Source organism: Alligator sinensis, unplaced genomic scaffold, assembly GCF_000455745.1.
Source record: "Alligator sinensis unplaced genomic scaffold, ASM45574v1 scaffold498_1, whole genome shotgun sequence".
Classification (NCBI taxonomy): Eukaryota; Metazoa; Chordata; order Crocodylia; family Alligatoridae; genus Alligator; species Alligator sinensis.
Genome location: NW_005842469.1, coordinates 955883 through 974860, shown reverse-complemented (window position 1 = coordinate 974860; position 18978 = coordinate 955883). Strand labels below are relative to the sequence as shown.

The 18978-nt window shown below is 41.4% G+C and overlaps 1 protein-coding gene across 1 annotated transcript in view; it reads right to left on the bottom strand.

The window, feature by feature from the left end:
• The window catches only part of DERA (deoxyribose-phosphate aldolase), a 92903-nt gene that overhangs the window by 31120 nt on the left and 42805 nt on the right, over positions 1–18978 (bottom strand). The window contains exon 6 of the mRNA XM_006030869.3: positions 7789–7917. Coding sequence (XP_006030931.1) covers positions 7789–7917 — 129 coding nt within the window. The remainder of the gene's footprint in view (positions 1–7788; positions 7918–18978) is intronic.

Below are 18978 nucleotides of genomic sequence, written 5' to 3'. Positions count from 1 at the left end.
GAAAGAGTGGCATAAATCAGTAATGTGGATTCTTGCTCTTGATTATAGGCTTGTTTCTCTTCTAATGAAGGGCCAGATTGTGAGCTTCCGATGCAATGAAACAAATACAGGAGAATCAGGGTTTAGCTCCCAACAGTATTATGTTCACAGCAGAGGGCTAAATATAGCTCTTGGTCCCCCAAGTCCCCCCAATCCTGCCAAATCCTCAGGGACCCCAGCAACTTCCTGTGGACTCTACCTACTGTCCTGATCACTCCCGCAGATACAGTCTGCACCCCTGATCCTTCTGATTGCTCCTGCAGATGCCACCTGCCCCCCACCCCCGTGATCCCCTTGTAAATCCCAGCTGCCTCCCTGATCCCCCTGATCCCTCCCATGAATTCTGCCTGCCCCTTGATGCCTTCTATGGAGCCTGCCTCCCCGCCAATTCTCCCAGTCCTTCCTGTGGATGTCACCTGCCCCCATATTGCTTCTGTGGATCCCACCTCCACCCAACCCCCACAATCACTCCTGGAGGTCTTGCCTGTGCCCCATCCCACCTGCAAATCCTGCCTGCCCCCCTGATCCCACCTGTCCCCCTGCCCGGATCCTTCTGGAGATGCTGCCTGCTCCCCACCCCACTGATCACTCCCACAGATCCTGCCTGCCTCCACATCCCACCATGGATCCCCAATCCTCGCTGTGCCTGCTAGTCCCTTCTATCCCAACTTACCTTTGATCAGGGGGTCATTTTTAATGCAATCTAGCCTCACTCATACCCCCTGAATGCCTCCACTTGGCCTAAATGATAATAATTAAGTATTCCAAATCAATTCATAGTTATTTGTTCACATGTCTCCTTGAGCACAATAAGCTATTTAAACCTTAGTGGTAATGTTGGCAATGTAATCCTAGCTAGACTTTTGGCTTACTGTGTCTGTCATGTTTTCCATCTGTACAAATTCTTTCCCACCTTGCAAGGATATTGTGAATTTACTATGGTATGGTATGCACAGTGCTTTGAAGATGTAAAGTGCTAGGTATTAGCATTAGCAAGTAGTCTTACTTTTTACCTTATTAGGATCTGCAAACTATACCTAATTTTTCACTCCCATTTTTCTTCCTCTCTTCCTTTTTTCATGACACATTTGCCTGGAAGAACCTTTCCTTTGGCCAGGACAATCTACATGTAATAGTAGGTAATATGTTTTCAGTGCCCAGACAGCTGCTGGCATGTTTACAAGCACATCTAACCCAGCTGACAAGTGGTCTATGAACATGGTGCTTAAAATGCACTGGTGCCCTCAGTCAGTCACATTACATTTGGAACTGTGCCAGGATTAACAATGGTGGAAAAAATTCTGAGGAAAAAGAAGCCTGATGGAGCCTTATTTCTGTACCCATTATCCAAATTTCTTCAAGTGTCCTTTCTCTACTTCCAAGCTATCAGACCCCTCACTGCTCCTCTCAACCCAGAAGCGGTTGTCTGTACAATAGGGTATTTTGGTGCTTTAAGGTTATGGGCAGAACTCCCTCAGGCCAGTACAATCATACCCCAGATCTTCTTGGAATATTCCCTGAAGTACAAGGAATGGTGTTACTGGGGGTAGGAAGTGATCTGGGGTTTATAGAGAAGCCCAGTTTACCAACTTTGGTTTTAAGGTCCAAACTCACGTTCCAGGAACACACCTCTTCCCTCCATATGCTGGGCCAAAATCAGATTAGTGTAATGCTCAGCCATTCTCTTTCTGAGATCCAGGATAGAAAAACTGCTGGGAAATATCTTCCCTGACAACCACAGCTTTAGATTCTGGCAAGGCCTGCTGGGAAGGGTATATAACCACCACTGTTCCCAATGAGAGTTGAAACCTGAAAAAAAAAGCTAGACTCTGCCACTGGATTTTCCCAGAAGCTAAAGGGACACCATTTGCTTCAAGTTGATTTTGTTGTCAGTCTTTTTTTTCCTTCCTAATAAACAGAGGCAGATATTTCTGAAGAGCTCCTCAGAAACTGAGAATTTTTATTCTTATCTAGCTGTTTAGAGTAGACTAAAATAAAATCTTGGTCTGAGAATGTTTTCTCTATTTACAAATTCTGTAAGTTTTCTTCTCTTGGGTCTGGCATCCCAGCATCAGAAGCTGCCTGTTTTCTGCAAGTTTCTTCCTTTCTTTATAATTTTTAGTTGAGGATCCTTTTTGTTATGGTTCACAGAGAATGCAAGCATTAGCTTACTTAGACACTACTTGGTTTCTCCATTTCCAAAATATTTGACTAAACCCATTATCCTTTGATATGTAATTATTTAATTTCCTCCTGCATGTTTCGTCCTTCCAAAACACACCTTTATAATAGAGATGGTTCACACTTTCATGACCTTTCCATGGGTACTTGGTTAAACTCCTACAATATTGTAATAAACTCATCTACAATGTTTTTGTAGTCTTTCTGCATGATCCCAGGGAACAGGGTACAAGTGTTTCTTAAAGATCAGCCTTCAATGGATTAAATGAGAAACAGGAAAATTTTAACTCCTACAACAGGTACAACAGGCTTATCAATTTTCCATCAATGTATGTAGAACAGGAAAAGGATGCAAATAAGCATACAAGTGGTAGTGCTCCCTTCCAACCTTTTTTCAGAGAGGGAGAGAGAATTTAATAGTACGCTAAAACCCATTTTTCAAAACCTAACACACACATTGTATGTAGGGAATTTGCCCATTCCTACAATTAAAATCAACTTGGATATGGCCATTCCTTATTATGATCTTTCCTGGGGCAAACACCCAAGTCAGTCTGTGACATCTCCAGGGAAGGCCCAGGCTCACAACTTTCCACTGCCCTTTCCAGTCCTTCTTGTCACCCTTTCATTTTTTGTCGTACTACCTACAGGCTTCTAAAACTTGCAAAATATCTGTCAGGTTTTCCATCTGTAATTAATTTTCACTATAGCAGTAAGTTACAGAGGTCTAGAAGTTGCACCATAACATCTAAAATAACATACTCCTAGCCTGCTTTTCAGAAGGTCTGGGCACCATCAGCTCTCATTGAAAATAACGAATTGGAGCATTTCCAGAAAGCAGGCCATAATCATGTAGAAATATTCAGAGGACATAAGTTCAATGAGCTTAGAACACTTTATTTTTTCCTAGCCACCAGTGCTTCAAGTGCATGTAGAACAGGAGGAGGAATGCTAAAGCCTTCTATATCTGGGACACAGTATTTCCGGGGAATGAACAGAGACAAAGGAACTGCAGAGTTAATACCTCACTGAAGTGGAAGGAAGCAATTGACACTTCTCCAAGCTAAATCCTACCCACTATCCAACAACCAGTGCTAGTACAAAAATGGAGTGTAGCTGGATTTGAGGAAGTTAGTGCAGAGAACAAGGGGCACAGAAGCTCCTTCAGATCAACTCTGCCACTGACTGCCATGTGCAAAAAGAGTCCCCAACAGCCCCAGATGAAGCTGGGAGTACATAGCTTGATTGCTAAAGTTGCTTGTCAGCTCCTAGATCAAAAGACAATTTGTTTCAAACCATCTGTCTGAAGATTCAAGATGGTAGCACTGAATCAGCACGTTCAGAAAGCTTTAGTCACAAGTTAAACAGGCAAACATTCTAGATGAATGCCAGAAGTGCCTGAAGAACAAACTACACTCCCACTCCTACTCCCCCATTGAGAAAAAAAATCCATAATTTGCCTTTTGCAAATGGTTTGATTAAATCATAGGCTCTTTGGAATAGGGCCTGTCTTAGTTTGGTGCTTGTAAGGTGATTAGAACACAGCAGTACCAGCTCGGGGCTGGAGTCCCAAACCACTTCTATAATAATACCATTGAAAGTTATGCCTCAGCAGGCATATCTACAAGTGTATTTACTATTCAGTAACTTATTGTAGTTAGTGGCTTTTAGACCAGCATCTACACCTATAGGCATTACTTCACAGTCATGCTGTGTGCGCTCCAACTTGGAAGTAAAGTTACTCGCAAGTTGGAGCACACATGGAGCAATACTGCGCAGTAAGGCGCCTACACATGCTTTACTGTGCAGTAACTAAGTGGGCATATATTTACGCCCAACTCGGCATAAGTTGCCATAGATGATGCTCAGTATGGGCACGCACATGTAGACATGTGCATGTACTGTGCAGTAACTGTGCACATGTAGACGCACCCAGGGACTTTGAAATTCTGCTGCCTTTGTACAATTACTTGTGGGACCTCTCCAAGTTGGAAGCCAGGTTCAACGTGAGTGTAACTGTGTCATAGTTAATAGGACTGACAACAAATGCTGTAGAAAACAAATAACTTAAAAAAAAATCCTTATCTCTACTGGCCAAAAGCAACTGAGCTACAATTAAACTAGCCATGTGCCATGAACAAGGAGTGAAGCTCACCAAAATCAACAGGAACTGCTAGCAAATCACTTGGGACAGGACACACCTAATTCTACTGATTCCTTTAATTAATATTTAAGAATTTTATGCAAACCCCCCCCCCCCCCCACCCCAAAAACAGATGATTCAACAGGAAGGACTGATAAAGCCTCAGTCCAAAATCCTCTACAGCCTTGTTAGAAAATTAATGGAAGAGATGGTTGTGTACTACACAATCAAATCTGCTCAGATAGTGAGTGGATCTGAACCTGTGTTTGCCACATCCCAGGAAAACAGTCTAACTCAGGAGTTGGCAAGCCGCAGAACCACCTGATCCGATCCACGAATGTCGGGCTTCGGTGGTTTTTGGCAGTGGGTAGCTTTGGTGGTGGTTGCTTTCCCATGCCACTGCAAAGAGAAGCAGTAGAAATGGGTACTTTTCCTGTCATTCTGGTCTACAGTTAAAAGGTTGCTAACTGTTCTAACTCAGTGATTTTCAACGAGGGTGCCATCGGGTACTAAAAGAAAATTACACTAAGGGGGAAAAAATCTGAAAATGTACATAACAATCCATTCTAACTTGCTATGAGATCCTTCTAAGGGTGCTGAGGGTCGCAACACAATATTTGCTCCATTAGGTATGCAAACACCTACACATAATTCACAAGATAAACGTAGGTTTTGATTTCAAATAGGAATCCAAAAAGTGTCAAAACAATTCTAAACTGTTGAGGTTTTTCTGAGTCCTTTGCAACACAAGAATCGTTCTATTATTTTCCTATAGTCAAAAAATGAGTGAAAGCTAAGAACTGGCATCTTCCAAGGTGTGCCCTGAGTCTAAAATGGTTGAGAACCATTTTTCTAACTATTGGACAAAAAGTGGGGCAGAGGAGAGTTTGCACTGCCTTCTCCTTCACCTTTTAAACACACCTGCAGAATTATGACCCAGAAGCCAAATAGGTTGGGTATTTACCCATTTTCTGAAAACCAGTGTGATATGGCCATATTCCAGACACCTAACTACCCTGTACTGTCAAGGATTAAGTGGTTATGTACTTGCCCAGAAGCAGAAACTTAGGGTCACAGATTGTCTTAGGTGACTATTGGCTTAGGCAAGGGTTTTTATTATGGCATTGGCTGCAAGAAATCTGATTGCAGGGGCTAAACCCCTGGGAACAGAGCACTTTTTAAGAGGTATTGAGCATCTATTAGTAGTGCTAAATTCAACTAGAACACTGAGTTTCCAGCATCTTTAAAAAACAAAACAAAACAAAAAAAAAAACAAATCAGGCTCTTAAGTTTCAAAACTGGAGAAACATTGATGGACACGTTCAATCAGTACTGATTTCCCCAAATGGAAAGCAAAAGATGAACGTAAAGAAACTATTGTCCACATTCACATGGATAACTATCTACCAAACGAACTGGTCCACTAGAAAATCATTAACAATAGAGCCACCTGCTGTACTAAAAGAAAATGACACCAGGAAAAAACATCTGAAAATGTACATAACAACCCAGTAGAACTTGCTAGTTTTCAATGATTGTGTATTACAAAAACAGGGGGAAATGAGTAGCAGGTCAGTCTACTGTATACTTTTCTTATGCCTACTGTAGCCATTCAATGTATGTAGATCAATGTATGGATAAAAACAATATTTAATAGCATAGTGCTCTTTACTGTCCTATCTCAATTGAGTCTCAACAGCTTTTCAGGTAAACATCTTCATGTGACAGTGAAAAACTGATACAGAGGGGTGAGATGACTTGCACAAGGTCACAGAGAAATCTGTTGTAGAAGCAGAAAATTGTTACTATTTACTAGGGCATTATTTGCTCCCAGCTGATAAATTTTGATTATTTCTCCAAAAACACACACAAAAATATTCCCTGTCCTTGACTGCATATTGTATCATAAGATGGACATATGCAAATGGGATGCTCAAAAGGTGGAGTAAATTAGGTGGGTTTTAATTAACAGATAGGCAAATTTCCCCCCATTTAACACAACTCTAAACTCCCTCATTATAAGCATTAGGGAAGAAGTGATTTGGAAACTTTGACGCAATAACCTGATTTTTGAGAGATCTGATTGGATCCTTCCAAGTGTAACAAAGGATGACAAGATGGAAATGGGAAATGTCCAAATGAATCTTTACGGATATTTCCATCATATTTTAAGTGTGTGACAATCATCTAATACAGGGATGTCTAACGGGCAGCCAGATGTTGCAGTCCAGATGTTGCTGCCCACATTGCTGTCCTGTTGCTGCCACTAGCATCTCTGAGCTCCCACTCCCTCCCCCAGCTTCTACATCCTGCCCCGGCTCTTGGAGACAGGACAGTGCAACATATCCCACTGGACCTAGGGAGCCCACAGCCCAGAAAGCCCAGGGCCTGGGATCCCCATGCAGTGCAGCACAGTGCTGCATGGTGTGGCATGGCAGAGCAGGGAGGCCTGCAGCCCCCAGCTGCTCAGAAGTTAGGCAGTGCTAATCTAATAGATTCTATGGGTATAATATTCAGAATTTCTTGGACAAAGATTCCCAAAAAAGCATGCATCTGTTTGGATCCGCTTCCTGAAAATGCCAAGAGCTTTGTACATAAATGTTAATAGCTACTTTTCTAAATTCTTCTAACAATCATTCAAAAGCAGAACGATTCTACTCATGATATAAATCAAAGCCAATATGAATAAAGATTGCAAAATCTAGTCCAAGGTATACTGTGAAATAATTTTTACACATATGCTACCTGGCAAATTAATAAGGAGGATGAACAGATTACAGTTTTATTGGGTGTGTCTACATAAGCTGTAGCATCAGTAGGCACAAACTGCAATGCCAATGCTATATCGCCCTAACAATGAGCTAGGTCACTGTAGCTCATCACTAGTGACATTGCATCTAAAAATAAGCATGTGCTGCCAGGACTGCACAGTACCAATGCATACTGAACAGTCATTTAGTACTTGCTAAGGCAAATGCGTCCAGTGAATATTAGAGTTGGTCCAAATATTTACAATTCTGAAATGGTGAGGAAAAGTTTTGTTTTTAGATCAAACAGATAACTTGATTACAAGCTTCTCTAAGCAAAAGCTGTCTTCTAAAATATACTTATGCAGTGAACAGTATCATGGGCTGAATAGCTGCTGTTATATAAATACAGGATTTTTTTTTTTTTTTGTCCTAAACTTGTTTGAACAATATTTCCCCCTTTGGGACCATTACTAACAAACATCACACTGTGTTTATACAGAACAAGCCATGTCCTTTACTTGCCAGTATAGTGGTTCCTGGATAACAGAGTTTTGCCCGTTCTGAGTATTTAGCTTCCCATGAGTGAAAGTGGATTTGTCACCCCCTCCAATTTAAAACTTCGTAGAAAATGCATCCAAGGGAAAGCAGAGGGTGATTCAAAATGCATATGCTTACCTGCCATCATAGCGACCATGCTGGCTTTGTACACATTTGTAAGTGATCCCAACTCTCCTGTTCCCAAGATTGTTTTCATATGAGCATCTCCGCAGGCCTGACGAAACTGGCGGATCTCCTCATAAAGACCTATAGAAAAGATGTTTGAAAAACGGTAAGAGCTAGTCAAAAAATATTCATGCCATGCTGTTAATTTCCACTTCTGGGTTTTACTCAAGTCTAATAATTAGTTATAAAATTGGTTTATAAATTCTTTAAATGTTACAGTCATGTAATTTATTGCACTTGTAGGTGATTAGCACCATCACACCATTTCAAATTTATTTTAATTGCTGGTAATGTCATTTCATTCAAAACCAAGAGTATGCCCAATATGCGAAACACATTTGAATCAGTCAGTAGTAAAAACACCACAAAGACTTACAAATATGGGTTTTTTTTAAAAATCTGTCTGGCAATAAATAGCAATAAACTGAATCAGTACTTCGAAAGTCATTCCATTATGTTAATAGCTTTCTTGTACATTCATCATGTTGTTTTCCCTCATTCTAACCCTGGCCTCTAGCTCTCGCCATCTTTCTGAAACGTCTCTTTCATCCTGACAGAACCTCCCATTCTGTCTCTTGCTTTCCATTCCTCCCTCACCCTCTCTACTCTAAATCTGCCCTTAGATGGATCTACACATGTCTCTGTGGAATTATTTGGAGTTGCACACATACATCCCAGGGCAGAATTTGGTCCTCCCTTTTATATATAATTGATAACATGAACTGGTTTGAATTCAGGAAGGAGCTCTTGTGTGAACCTGTAGTTATTAAACAAACAAACCAAAGGGAAGAAAGAAAAACTTTGCTTTGAACCTAGAAGAGGTCGCCAAGGCCACAAGTACTCCACAAACACAAGTGTCCTTCCCTAACAACTTGAGGCTCATTTCAAGGTGGAGTGGAATACATTTGGAAATATTAAGATTTTTTTTTTTTAAGAAAAAGAAGTTATGGGGGGACCCCCCCCACACAATGTACCACAAACCACCAGCCACAAACAACAACATGAACACAAGAAAGCCCTCTTAACCTGATAAAAGCAATGAGGTACAAGGAAGGGAGCACTGGGAATTCCCATCATTCTGTTTTGATGGAGACTGCAGCACTCGAAACAAGAGATAGACCAGGTAATAGCCACTAGAATATTCCAAACATGAATACAAAAGGCTGTTATCAAATCCCCTCTCAGCTTTTTCTTCTCCCACCTAAATAACCCTAGCTTTTTCAGCCTTTCCTCTTAAGCCTTGCATCTTAGGTCCCTAGGCATTTTTGATGCTCTGTGTTGGACTTTTTCGAAACTGTCCACATTCTTGAAGTGTGAGGCCCAAAACTGGACATAGCACTCCAGGTGAAGCCTCACCATTGCTGAATCGAGTGGAAGAATCACTTCCCTTGATTTGCAAGTGACACGCCTGTTGGTACAACCCAGGATGCTGTCAGGTTTTTTTGCAAGAGCTCACTGTTGGCTCATAATCAGCTTATGGTCTACTGTAACCCCCCAGTCCTTCTCTGCTGTACAGCAGGCTAGCCAGCCACTCCCCAATCCATATTAACTTAGAATCAAGTAGATTTTAATATGAATACCTACCACTGTGGAATGTGAAGACATAAAATAATGAAAAGACAATACAGTTTTTGTAAAACCAAGTATAGTTATGCCAACTGCCTCATGAAAGTTCAAATACAGCTTTAAATGTGTCGTTCCTGCAGAATGTTCATAATATGGGCACTCAGTAGCAAGCTTTTATTTAGCAGTAAGATTAGTCTTTCCTCCAAATCCCCAAGAGAGACCTAGAACCATGTGACTGGACTTGTCAAACTGCTTCACTGCTGGTCCTCCACTCCACCTGCTGTGCCGCTGCACTCTATTGATGTCATTGGCACATCAGGATGTAGCTGCTATGCTTCGTAGTGCTGTGGTGTTCCTCTGAGAAATACAATACATATTAGCAGACAACTGGCTAATGCACTTTGCAAGTCCCTTTATAGACACCTGGCTTCACCTCACGTCTTGCTATGTACCAAAGGTGTGAATTAATCATTACTACCATACAGTGTAACATGTTTTATTGATCAACCGATGATACTCCAGAAACCTACATCAACGCAACATTCAGAAAGAAATACAAAAGAACCTGTACTATTTTTCCTGAGCGCTGGCTGGCTCTTGTGGTAGATCCTAATGCATTGTCTCTCTTTTTGGAGTGTCTATTTCCTGAGGCCTTTAGACAGCAACTTTACCGTCTTGTTACTGAAATAAGTAAAAAATGAAAGATTCAAGCTTCTTCTAGTTTTAAGACATGCTTCCACAAACTTTCAAACAATATGCATTTAGGCTGGATGCCGTAAAAGAAAGTTACCTACCTATAACTGATCAGTAAAGGCAGTAATGTACTCTCCATTTTGATTAGAGACACATACCGTGCTGCAATGAATTCAGCCACAGCATACTGAATGACATGTATGTTAACCCAAAGGAGAGGAATAACTAAGGACCCTCAGCCATCAGTTCCTACAACATTACAGCAATAGGGGAAAAAAGTATGCACTTTTTACAATTAATGGGGAATAGACAGGTATGTATGATACAGTTTTGTGAATTGCAATGATTTAAGTCTATTTATATAGTCTCCTCGGTCCTAAAATATTGTAAAGCATTTTGCAACAGTATAGCACTAGAGAAATGCAACTGCCTGTGCTGGGGAAAGGCAACCAACCCGGCACATATCGTGTCACAAACTAGTAAACATGCAACATTTTGACCAAGGACAATTTGGACAAACCCCTTTAGAATAAAAGGGTGTGTGGGGCTTCAGTTTTGACAAAAAGCATGCACAAGGTGATTTTGTCTAAATGATTCCCATACAACAAGCTTCATGGTGTCATGACCCAAAGGCATGATTTTGTGTGTGCTTCGGCACCAGAATTATCCCCGCCAAGTTGCAACTTCATTGCACGGGAGAGTTTCCTGTTGCAGAGGAGAACCCCGGTGCAGGGACGAGTTTCCTGCCTCTTTGCAGCTTCTTTTGCAGAGTGCATTGCTCAAGTTGCAAGAGAAATGCACGGTGCAAAAGAGTTCCCGCCACCAGTATGCAAATTTGTTCCCCGCTATTGGCTAGTTTTAAATTATTCCCACGTGGCAGCTAACGATTGGCCTGTTATCCGTATAAGAGGCTTGAGCGGTTTCCGCCCAAGTCGAAGAGGACTCCACATCCATCTCGTGGAGACTCTGGATACACGGCAGGGTAATAGAGACCCTGTGTGAGATTCAGAGGAGCTTGGTGACCTGATCCATCGCCCACCTCTTCCCGTCTTCGAGTGGAAAGAATTATAAGACGTATCTCCGATTCTGATTTTGGTGGTGCGTTCACCCAGAGCATCCGGAGCTCTGTTCCATGGAGCCTAGCAAACTCCACATGACCGTCCGTGTTGTCTGTGTCTGTAACCGCAACTCAAGCAAGTTTTCCAGCCTACACCACTGCCATCTCGGCGTAAGTAAACAATCTTTAAAACTACCGCTAAGCATTTGTGCCTAATTCCAGCTCGTCGCCCTCCCTCTCCGATCCAGCGTGCCCGGGCTGCTGGCCACAGCCTGCATGCAGCACGAAAAAGGGCTCGGGTTGCTCTCAGCCCGCACACATGGTACTCAAGTTACATCTCTCCTAAAACACACATGTCGACACACACGCATGCACACACCTAAAATGCAAGGCCAAGTTAACCAAGCATGTATCCGAACCCAGGTTTTCATGGAGTGAGCCTTCAGGTTTTTTTATATAATTAATATTAATGCCAAGAAAAAACATTGTTGCACCAGTTCTATGAATGGCAGGAACATAGTCAGAGTACTGAAAAGAACTGGTATTTTAAAGTCCATACTATTCAGATTCAAGTAGGGTTAGCTGATGCTGATGGCTGCCTGAAGTTGTATCCACAAATACATTCCAATGATTGCCAAAAGAACTGAACCAGTAAAACACAAAGTCAGAAAATATTTTCTGAAATATCTAATAAAAATGTAGTTTTTCCAGACATTGGGCTTACACTACTGACCCATTCCACACTCATTAGAGAAACTGCAAGAGATCCTCACTTTTGATTTCTTTAAAAATAGATCCACAATACTCAAGGAAAAATGGTTAATAGCAATACACCGATACACTGAGCAATAGCCTTATTAAAGGTTGTCATTTTCACCTATAACAAGATTCAAGTATGAACAGTCAATAAAGGAAAGGGAAAAAAATAGGAGCAGGTGGCTCCTCTCCAATCTAAATATGTAGCGGGAGAAAAGTAGACTGAGAACAAGCTAGGTTCTCTTCTGTCTTCCACGGAATCAACAGATATATTAATGTAAGTACAACAATTTATTTTATTTTTTATAGCCTGGAAAAAGAGTTTACCTTACCATCTGAAGTGAAAAAATCGTTCACAATCTGCTGGCATTATTTTTAGGGGGGGAGAAATCCATTATTATCAAATTTTTGGTGTAAAACTAACTTCCTATAAAGTATCAAAATTAATCATCATTTAACTCCCTCCGTTTTTTGGATTTGCCTTTCTTGCCTTTCTGTCCATTTTTCAGTTTTTAAAACATTTTTTCTTCTAGGGTTTGACCTTCTGTCCCCATCACTCCCCTGTTTTATCTTCCTTATCCCCTGGCCTCTCTTTCCTACATTTCCATCCTTGAAATTTCCATCCACCTAGTTTCCTTGTATGGAAAGTCAAAGTATGGTATCACTAACACACATGAGACATAGGTGAGCTTTGGAAAAAGAGCAGACAGCAAAGTGAATTTGTAGCTTTTCTTCCATAACTGCAGATCAGTCAATAACCTCATTAGTAACGTAGCTTCCTAACATTGCAACGCAGATACTAAGTGAAGATGCAGGCAATTTTAAGTGGCTCTCTCAAAATATAAGAGAACCTCCGATTCCCTGGTAGTCAAGGGGGAAACTTAACAATAGTTATTGGGACCCAGAGTGATAAGGGATTTGGGACAATTCCACAATAAAGGCTAGGCTTGCAAAACTGTTGCAGATTGAAACTAGGATAGAGCAGCTGATGCATCATCATGGATTCAGTGCAGATTAAGAGCACCAAAAGATGTGCAGCTCCCCCACTCTAACTCATGATGCTTCACAGAAAGCGTCATGAGTTAGGCTGACCATCCCAACCCAACAGACATTTTCTGCTGGGCTGGGCTGGGAGGGTGGGTGATTGAGCTCCTTTTGGAACCGATCCAACCAAGCAGCTTCTCCCCCCTAGTGTCACCTTCTCCTGCACCCCACTCTGGTGCTGTCTACACTATGGGGGGAGGGAGGGGTGGAGAAGAGAGGGAAGGGAGGTCAGGCTGGGGCTTGCCCAGCCTGCACTACACCCCCCCACCTCTAGTGGATTTAAGCCCTCCCCTCCTCCCATCATACAGACAGCACCGGAGACAGGTCTGGGCTGCATCAGCCCAGCAGCCCAATCAAAGAGAAGTAAAGGTGCTCTGCTTTGAAGCACCTTCAGCTGAATCCTCATATAATGAGGGTTAATTTGTTGCGCAATCAGGGACTTTTAAAACACTCTGCATCATGCACTTCTGTCAGGACATGGCTGTAGAGTGCTTTCAAGGGGCTGATCACATGGCAAATGTAACTCCTGTCAACGCCATAAAACTGTGCTTACCAGAGACAGGGTACTGGCAAGATCATGGCCTCTCACCCAGCTTTGGGACACACCGTCCTTTCACCATATTTCCTGATGTCAACAAGAGGATTCTAATAGACATCATGGGGTTTTTGTAAAGCCCATAATTCTAGACAATGCCAAGATTTATAGGTTTTCCATTTCTTAAGGGATATAGCCTATTTACTCTTGAAAGTACAAATTACCTCCTTTTATTTGTGTTATTCTTGTGGCAAAACATTTAAGTACAAAACTTTTATTGAAAAATACTACTACACTTACAAAAGAAAGCTAGATATCAAGGATAAGTGAATTTATGTAGTTAAAATCTAATTTAAGGACTTATTTGCCCAATCCCAAATAAGCCAAGAAATAAATCTGATTTTTATATTCTACATTGTTAAAAAGCACTTAAAAATTGCTATACAGCTAGCTTAAATATTTTAGGTACATCCAATTATTCTGAGTTATTTTAAAACTGTTCTGGCATATTGTTGAATATTCTTAGGCCATCCAAATTTCTAAATTTGTTTTTTGATGAAACCTTCAGAAAATTCATTTCCATTCATCAAGGTAGCATTTCCCCCCGCTCTAGAATGGAAAAATTGAGGTTAAGAAAAATTATGAACAGTAAACTCTAGGTTTAAAAAATAAAATCTAAACCTACAATTTTTTTTTCAGTAACACCTGAAAGGAATCGCAGCATGAGAAAATAACCATAAAAATATATGGATGTTAGGTATATGGAGAGGTTCTTTCATTACTGTAAACCACAAGAGCAAGGTAGTCATGGTTTATGAAGTCACTGGAACATAAATGTATTTACTATCCTAACTGCAGTTTTTCAAATTTATATAACACATGGATCCTGCTTAGAAAGAGAGTTCCTTAGCCTTTCTTCCAGCTTCCTCAAATAAATTTGGGCATATAAAAGGCTTTATCATACCTAGCCATAAGATACAGCCAGAGCATTACCTATGTTATAAATCACCTATATGTCTATAGAATGCTAATTTTGGATATAGAAACAGGAGCCTTGTAACAAAAAAATTCCACTCACCCACTCGAGTAATTCTCTTTGATGAACAAATTAAATATGAGAGTTTTTCCTCCCACTAACAATATCATTATTATATTATAAGGGTGGGCAAGTAGATTTAATTTCTGGGGATAGTTCTGGCTTCATTACTAATTTGCATGGCTGCAGTCAACACAGATACAGTCATCAGCAAACTCTCAGAAATCAGTTGGAAATTTCTCTGTGATCCCCTGTTGTTGAAATAAAACTCAATTATTTATCACAAAAATGCTGTCTCCAATCTTGCCACACATCTAGCTGTGCTTAAAAGATCATGTACACTGAATGAAGAAAAGGTTAATCCTGATTTTTTAAAAATTGTGTCCTAATACACACTCATCACCACTACATCTGAGCATTATTCCTCAGTTACCTCTGTTCATAGTTAACAGGCTGTAAATCCATGCAGAAGAACCCAGACAAAATTCAGATTAAATCATCCACACCGCATACATCTGTTTCTTCCTCTGTCATTTTTTCAATAGTCCATATTCTGAGATCTGTAACTTTCAGTTAAGCTTAGTAGAAGATAATATTTTTTAAGGCCAGAAGGAACCATAGTAATCATCTGGCATTGTCCTCCAGCATAACACATATTGCATAACTTTCCCCAGCAATTCCTGCATTCCCCAAGATAAATTTCAGGCATTCAGTTCCCGCCTCAGTGTGAGCCTTCATCTCCCCTTTGACACTCCTTTCCATAATCACATACCATATAATACCGGCTCTATTTTCAAGTGATTGCATGGGATAATTCAGTGACCCCCTGTTCTAAGCACTTTGTGTCTAAAGCGGTTCATGTTGTGTACTCTGAAGCATGGCAACTACAGGCACGTTCGGAAACAGATGTCAGGCACAGTGCCGGCACGTTAAGCAGAACAAATCTTGACAACTATTTTCTGATACCAGTCATAGCTACTCAAGCACAGTTTGGTGTTCCCTTGTTGACTGTGTAATAAACAACTAGGTTAACTAAATCTATATTTAAGACTAGGCCCCCCTCCCAACAGGTTTGGAACATAGCTCCTGGACAGCTATAATACGCTTTGTCACTTTGATTGCAGACTACAGCCAGAGTGCAAGCGTATGACAGGGAAACTGATGGACAGTTTATCTATGTGTGATCAGCATGCAAATACGGCAATTTTCAGATGTTTGTATGAATGTAAAGGAAAGAGAAAATACTGTAACTTTTAATAAGAGCCACCATTGAGCCACAGTGACTACTTTGAGTCTGATGTAAGTCTGCTTAAGTCACAAAAGAGGCAGAGGCTCCTCTCTTCCTATGACTTTCTCCTTTTGTCCATATGGAAGAGAGAGGAAAAAGTTGCCAACTCTCTTTATCTCAAGTCTTGCAGTCCTTGCTGTTTTACTTTAAACCCCAGGTTCTAGACAGAAATCATCATAGCAGAGCTTTAGTTTCCATTAAAAAGAAATGTTTCTTTCATAACTGTGACAGCTAAACTGTATGAGAAGTTTGGTAAAAGTTGTTTCAAATGTAATTAGACCATCATGAATCAGCCATCATCAAATGTTTGTCACAAGCATCATGCCTCCATATGGCCATGGAAATTGCACATATTTAAGTTAGACTTTATGAAATCTTCATTCTTCTTAAGGATCACATACAAATCCTACTAACATGTATGGTGTTCTAACATACTTTTAGGACACACATTTTAATGTACTTCAGAATATTTAGTAGAGTAGCCACTCAATGGTACAGCTACATTTGCAGGTGCAATGTCTTCGCAAAGATGTTGACTGACATTCTACAGAGCATTATACTAGGCACGGTTTAGCAGCTGGTATAAACTACTGTCTCATATTAAAACATTTTGGCTTATTACAAGTGAGATACAAAGTTAACCACAAACAGATAATACATTGTTTAAACTCAACTATAGCAGATTACACTAAGAACTATATCATATTTAAGTTTAAAGGGGCCAGCTCATTATCTAACATGATAGTGATACATCTCCCTAGTATAGAAGAAGCCTAAACCATCTTCTAAAATGGTTTTATGTAGTACTAGTACAAATACAAATTCTTTCCAAGGGCACTTTAACTTCCCAACAGCATAGACATGACAGAAGTGTCCATCACTTCAATAAGACTGTTTGCACCACAATAACCTATATGTAACAAAACATGCCCTAGGACTGCCATGGAACCCCCTTGAGGGCTACCGAAGTCCTGATCAACCTGTTTTCCTGCCTCTCAGAGTTTTCCCCTGGTGATTCACCTATCATATCTTTAATGTTGATGAAGACGGGAGGCTGCCCTTAGAAGCTGGTGAGCTCTAGGTGCTCTTCTTAGTCCCTTTTTCTACACCAGGGGCTCAGCCCTCTGTGCTTGGAGTTCAGGCCCAATGCCCCATAGTCTCTCTCTCTCTCTCTCTCTGTCTTTTGGCCTGGATTAATGCTGGGCCCCTTGGACACCAACCCTTGTCTGGGCTTCAGCCTATTTGGCCTCAGCCCCTTTTCTTCTAGCTGAGGCACCTCACCCCAGGTCTACTGGTTCGGGCTCTGGCTCTTCAGGCCTCAGCCTTGCAGTGGAAGGTACTTACCCAGTATCCTGTTTGTGGCCTCCTCCGCCCCTACAGCCACTCCCAATTCTCTGGTTGTTCAACAAGCAAACAAACAGACAAACATACACCAATACAACTGAAATACATGGAAACTGCTTTCACAACGTTTGCCTTCCATAAGCTATAACTCCCAGGACTTGTATTGCTCTCACTCTTGTGGGTAGCTTGGGTATCCCTGGGCACTGCTTCCTGCAGTGAGAATCCTTGCAGGAGCTCTTCTCCCTGCAGCCTACAGGGCATGATTACTCACTCCAGCCCAGGGCCTGAATTTATATGCCTAGTAACCCTGCCCCCTTCCCTTCACATGCCTTCTTCCAGCCACGCACAGGGGTTTTACTCTCTTAAGGGTCAGCCTGCACTCCTGTCACTGCAGCCCCACTTAGTCAGCTGCATTCTCTGAAAGTGACAGGAGCCCCCTGGCTCCCTGGTACAGATCTCCTCTTCCTGGACCATCTGCTTCAATCCCCAAACCTATCCCAAATGTCTCACTTAGTTTTTATCTCTAACTGCCATCTGCCCAGTCTCCCGCCTTCATGTGGACCACTTCAGCACATGTCCTGGATGCACTGATTGGGTTTTCCTCCCCCTCCATTGTGTCTGAATAACAGGGTTTGGGTCCCCTGTTACACTACACAATAGGAAAGCATGACAACTATTAAAGTATGGCATTTACTCATTTACCACACAAGGACTAATAAATCAAACAGAAAAAAATAGCGACATATACAATTTTTGTTTAAAATTTGAGTTTGCCTATGAGTAGAGAGAGTTAGCCATGTCAGTTGAAGTCAGGCAGAAGAGAGGGCAGGGCAGCACCTAAAGGTGAGTTACGCGTTACACCTAGACCATACTAAATCTGTAACTAAAATGTTAATTGGTGTTAATAAATTAGAACATACTGTGAGCATTCGCACATTAAGACTTTCTATCGTTTCTTCCTTGCACAGCACTGACTTGCCACTAGAGGGCTGGCAAACAGGGGTGTGACTACGAGCAAAGACACCTCGACTCTATCCCTGCTCCAGATGGAGGATGGGGTGGCTGGGACCAGTGCATTCTGGGGTGCTGGAGGACTGCAAATCGCTTATTTTATCTTTTTGGAATAGACTGAAGTTACACTAACAGCCTAGGTATCACAGTCCAGAGTTAACCTTTGCCTGAAATTAGGGCACTTAGCATGCGTTAACAAGGTTTAATGTGCAGACGCTTAGGTTTTAAGAGCCCTTAGTATGCTCTAAGTGTACTATATGGTTTCACTGGTAAAAATTAACTCATTCTGGAAATTCTATCTAAAGACGAAAAGCCAACCTGTAAGTTAAAAACTTCCTTTGATGTTCCTAAAACACAGATGGTAGGGGCAGGGCTTTCTATTTGCCACTCAGCCAGTGTCCTTTGACTTCAATCTAGACATACAAGCTCAGGCAGAGAACTGGAAGACCATCTTGATTATCTTGGTCATTTCAATCTTAGGCCTCTCACCTGAAACTCATCACTGTGCATGTAGTACCACTTAGGAATGGCAGACATAGGTCAGAATACCAGTGTGCCAGACAGTATTCAAACAGAACAGAAAAGACCTTCTGCTCCAGAGAATTTATGGTCTCAGTAAAATCTAGAACAAGGGCTTACCTGCACTGATGCATTTTGAGACCAAAATGGACTGGAATCACCAATTTAGCAGTGGTTAGGGATGTGAAAGGTTTACCTGATAAGTGCAGTGATAACTGGTTAGCTGATCAGTTACTCTTTAGCTCAGGGAGGATAGAGTCTGGCAGAGGAGAGAAGGGAAACTGCACAGTGCC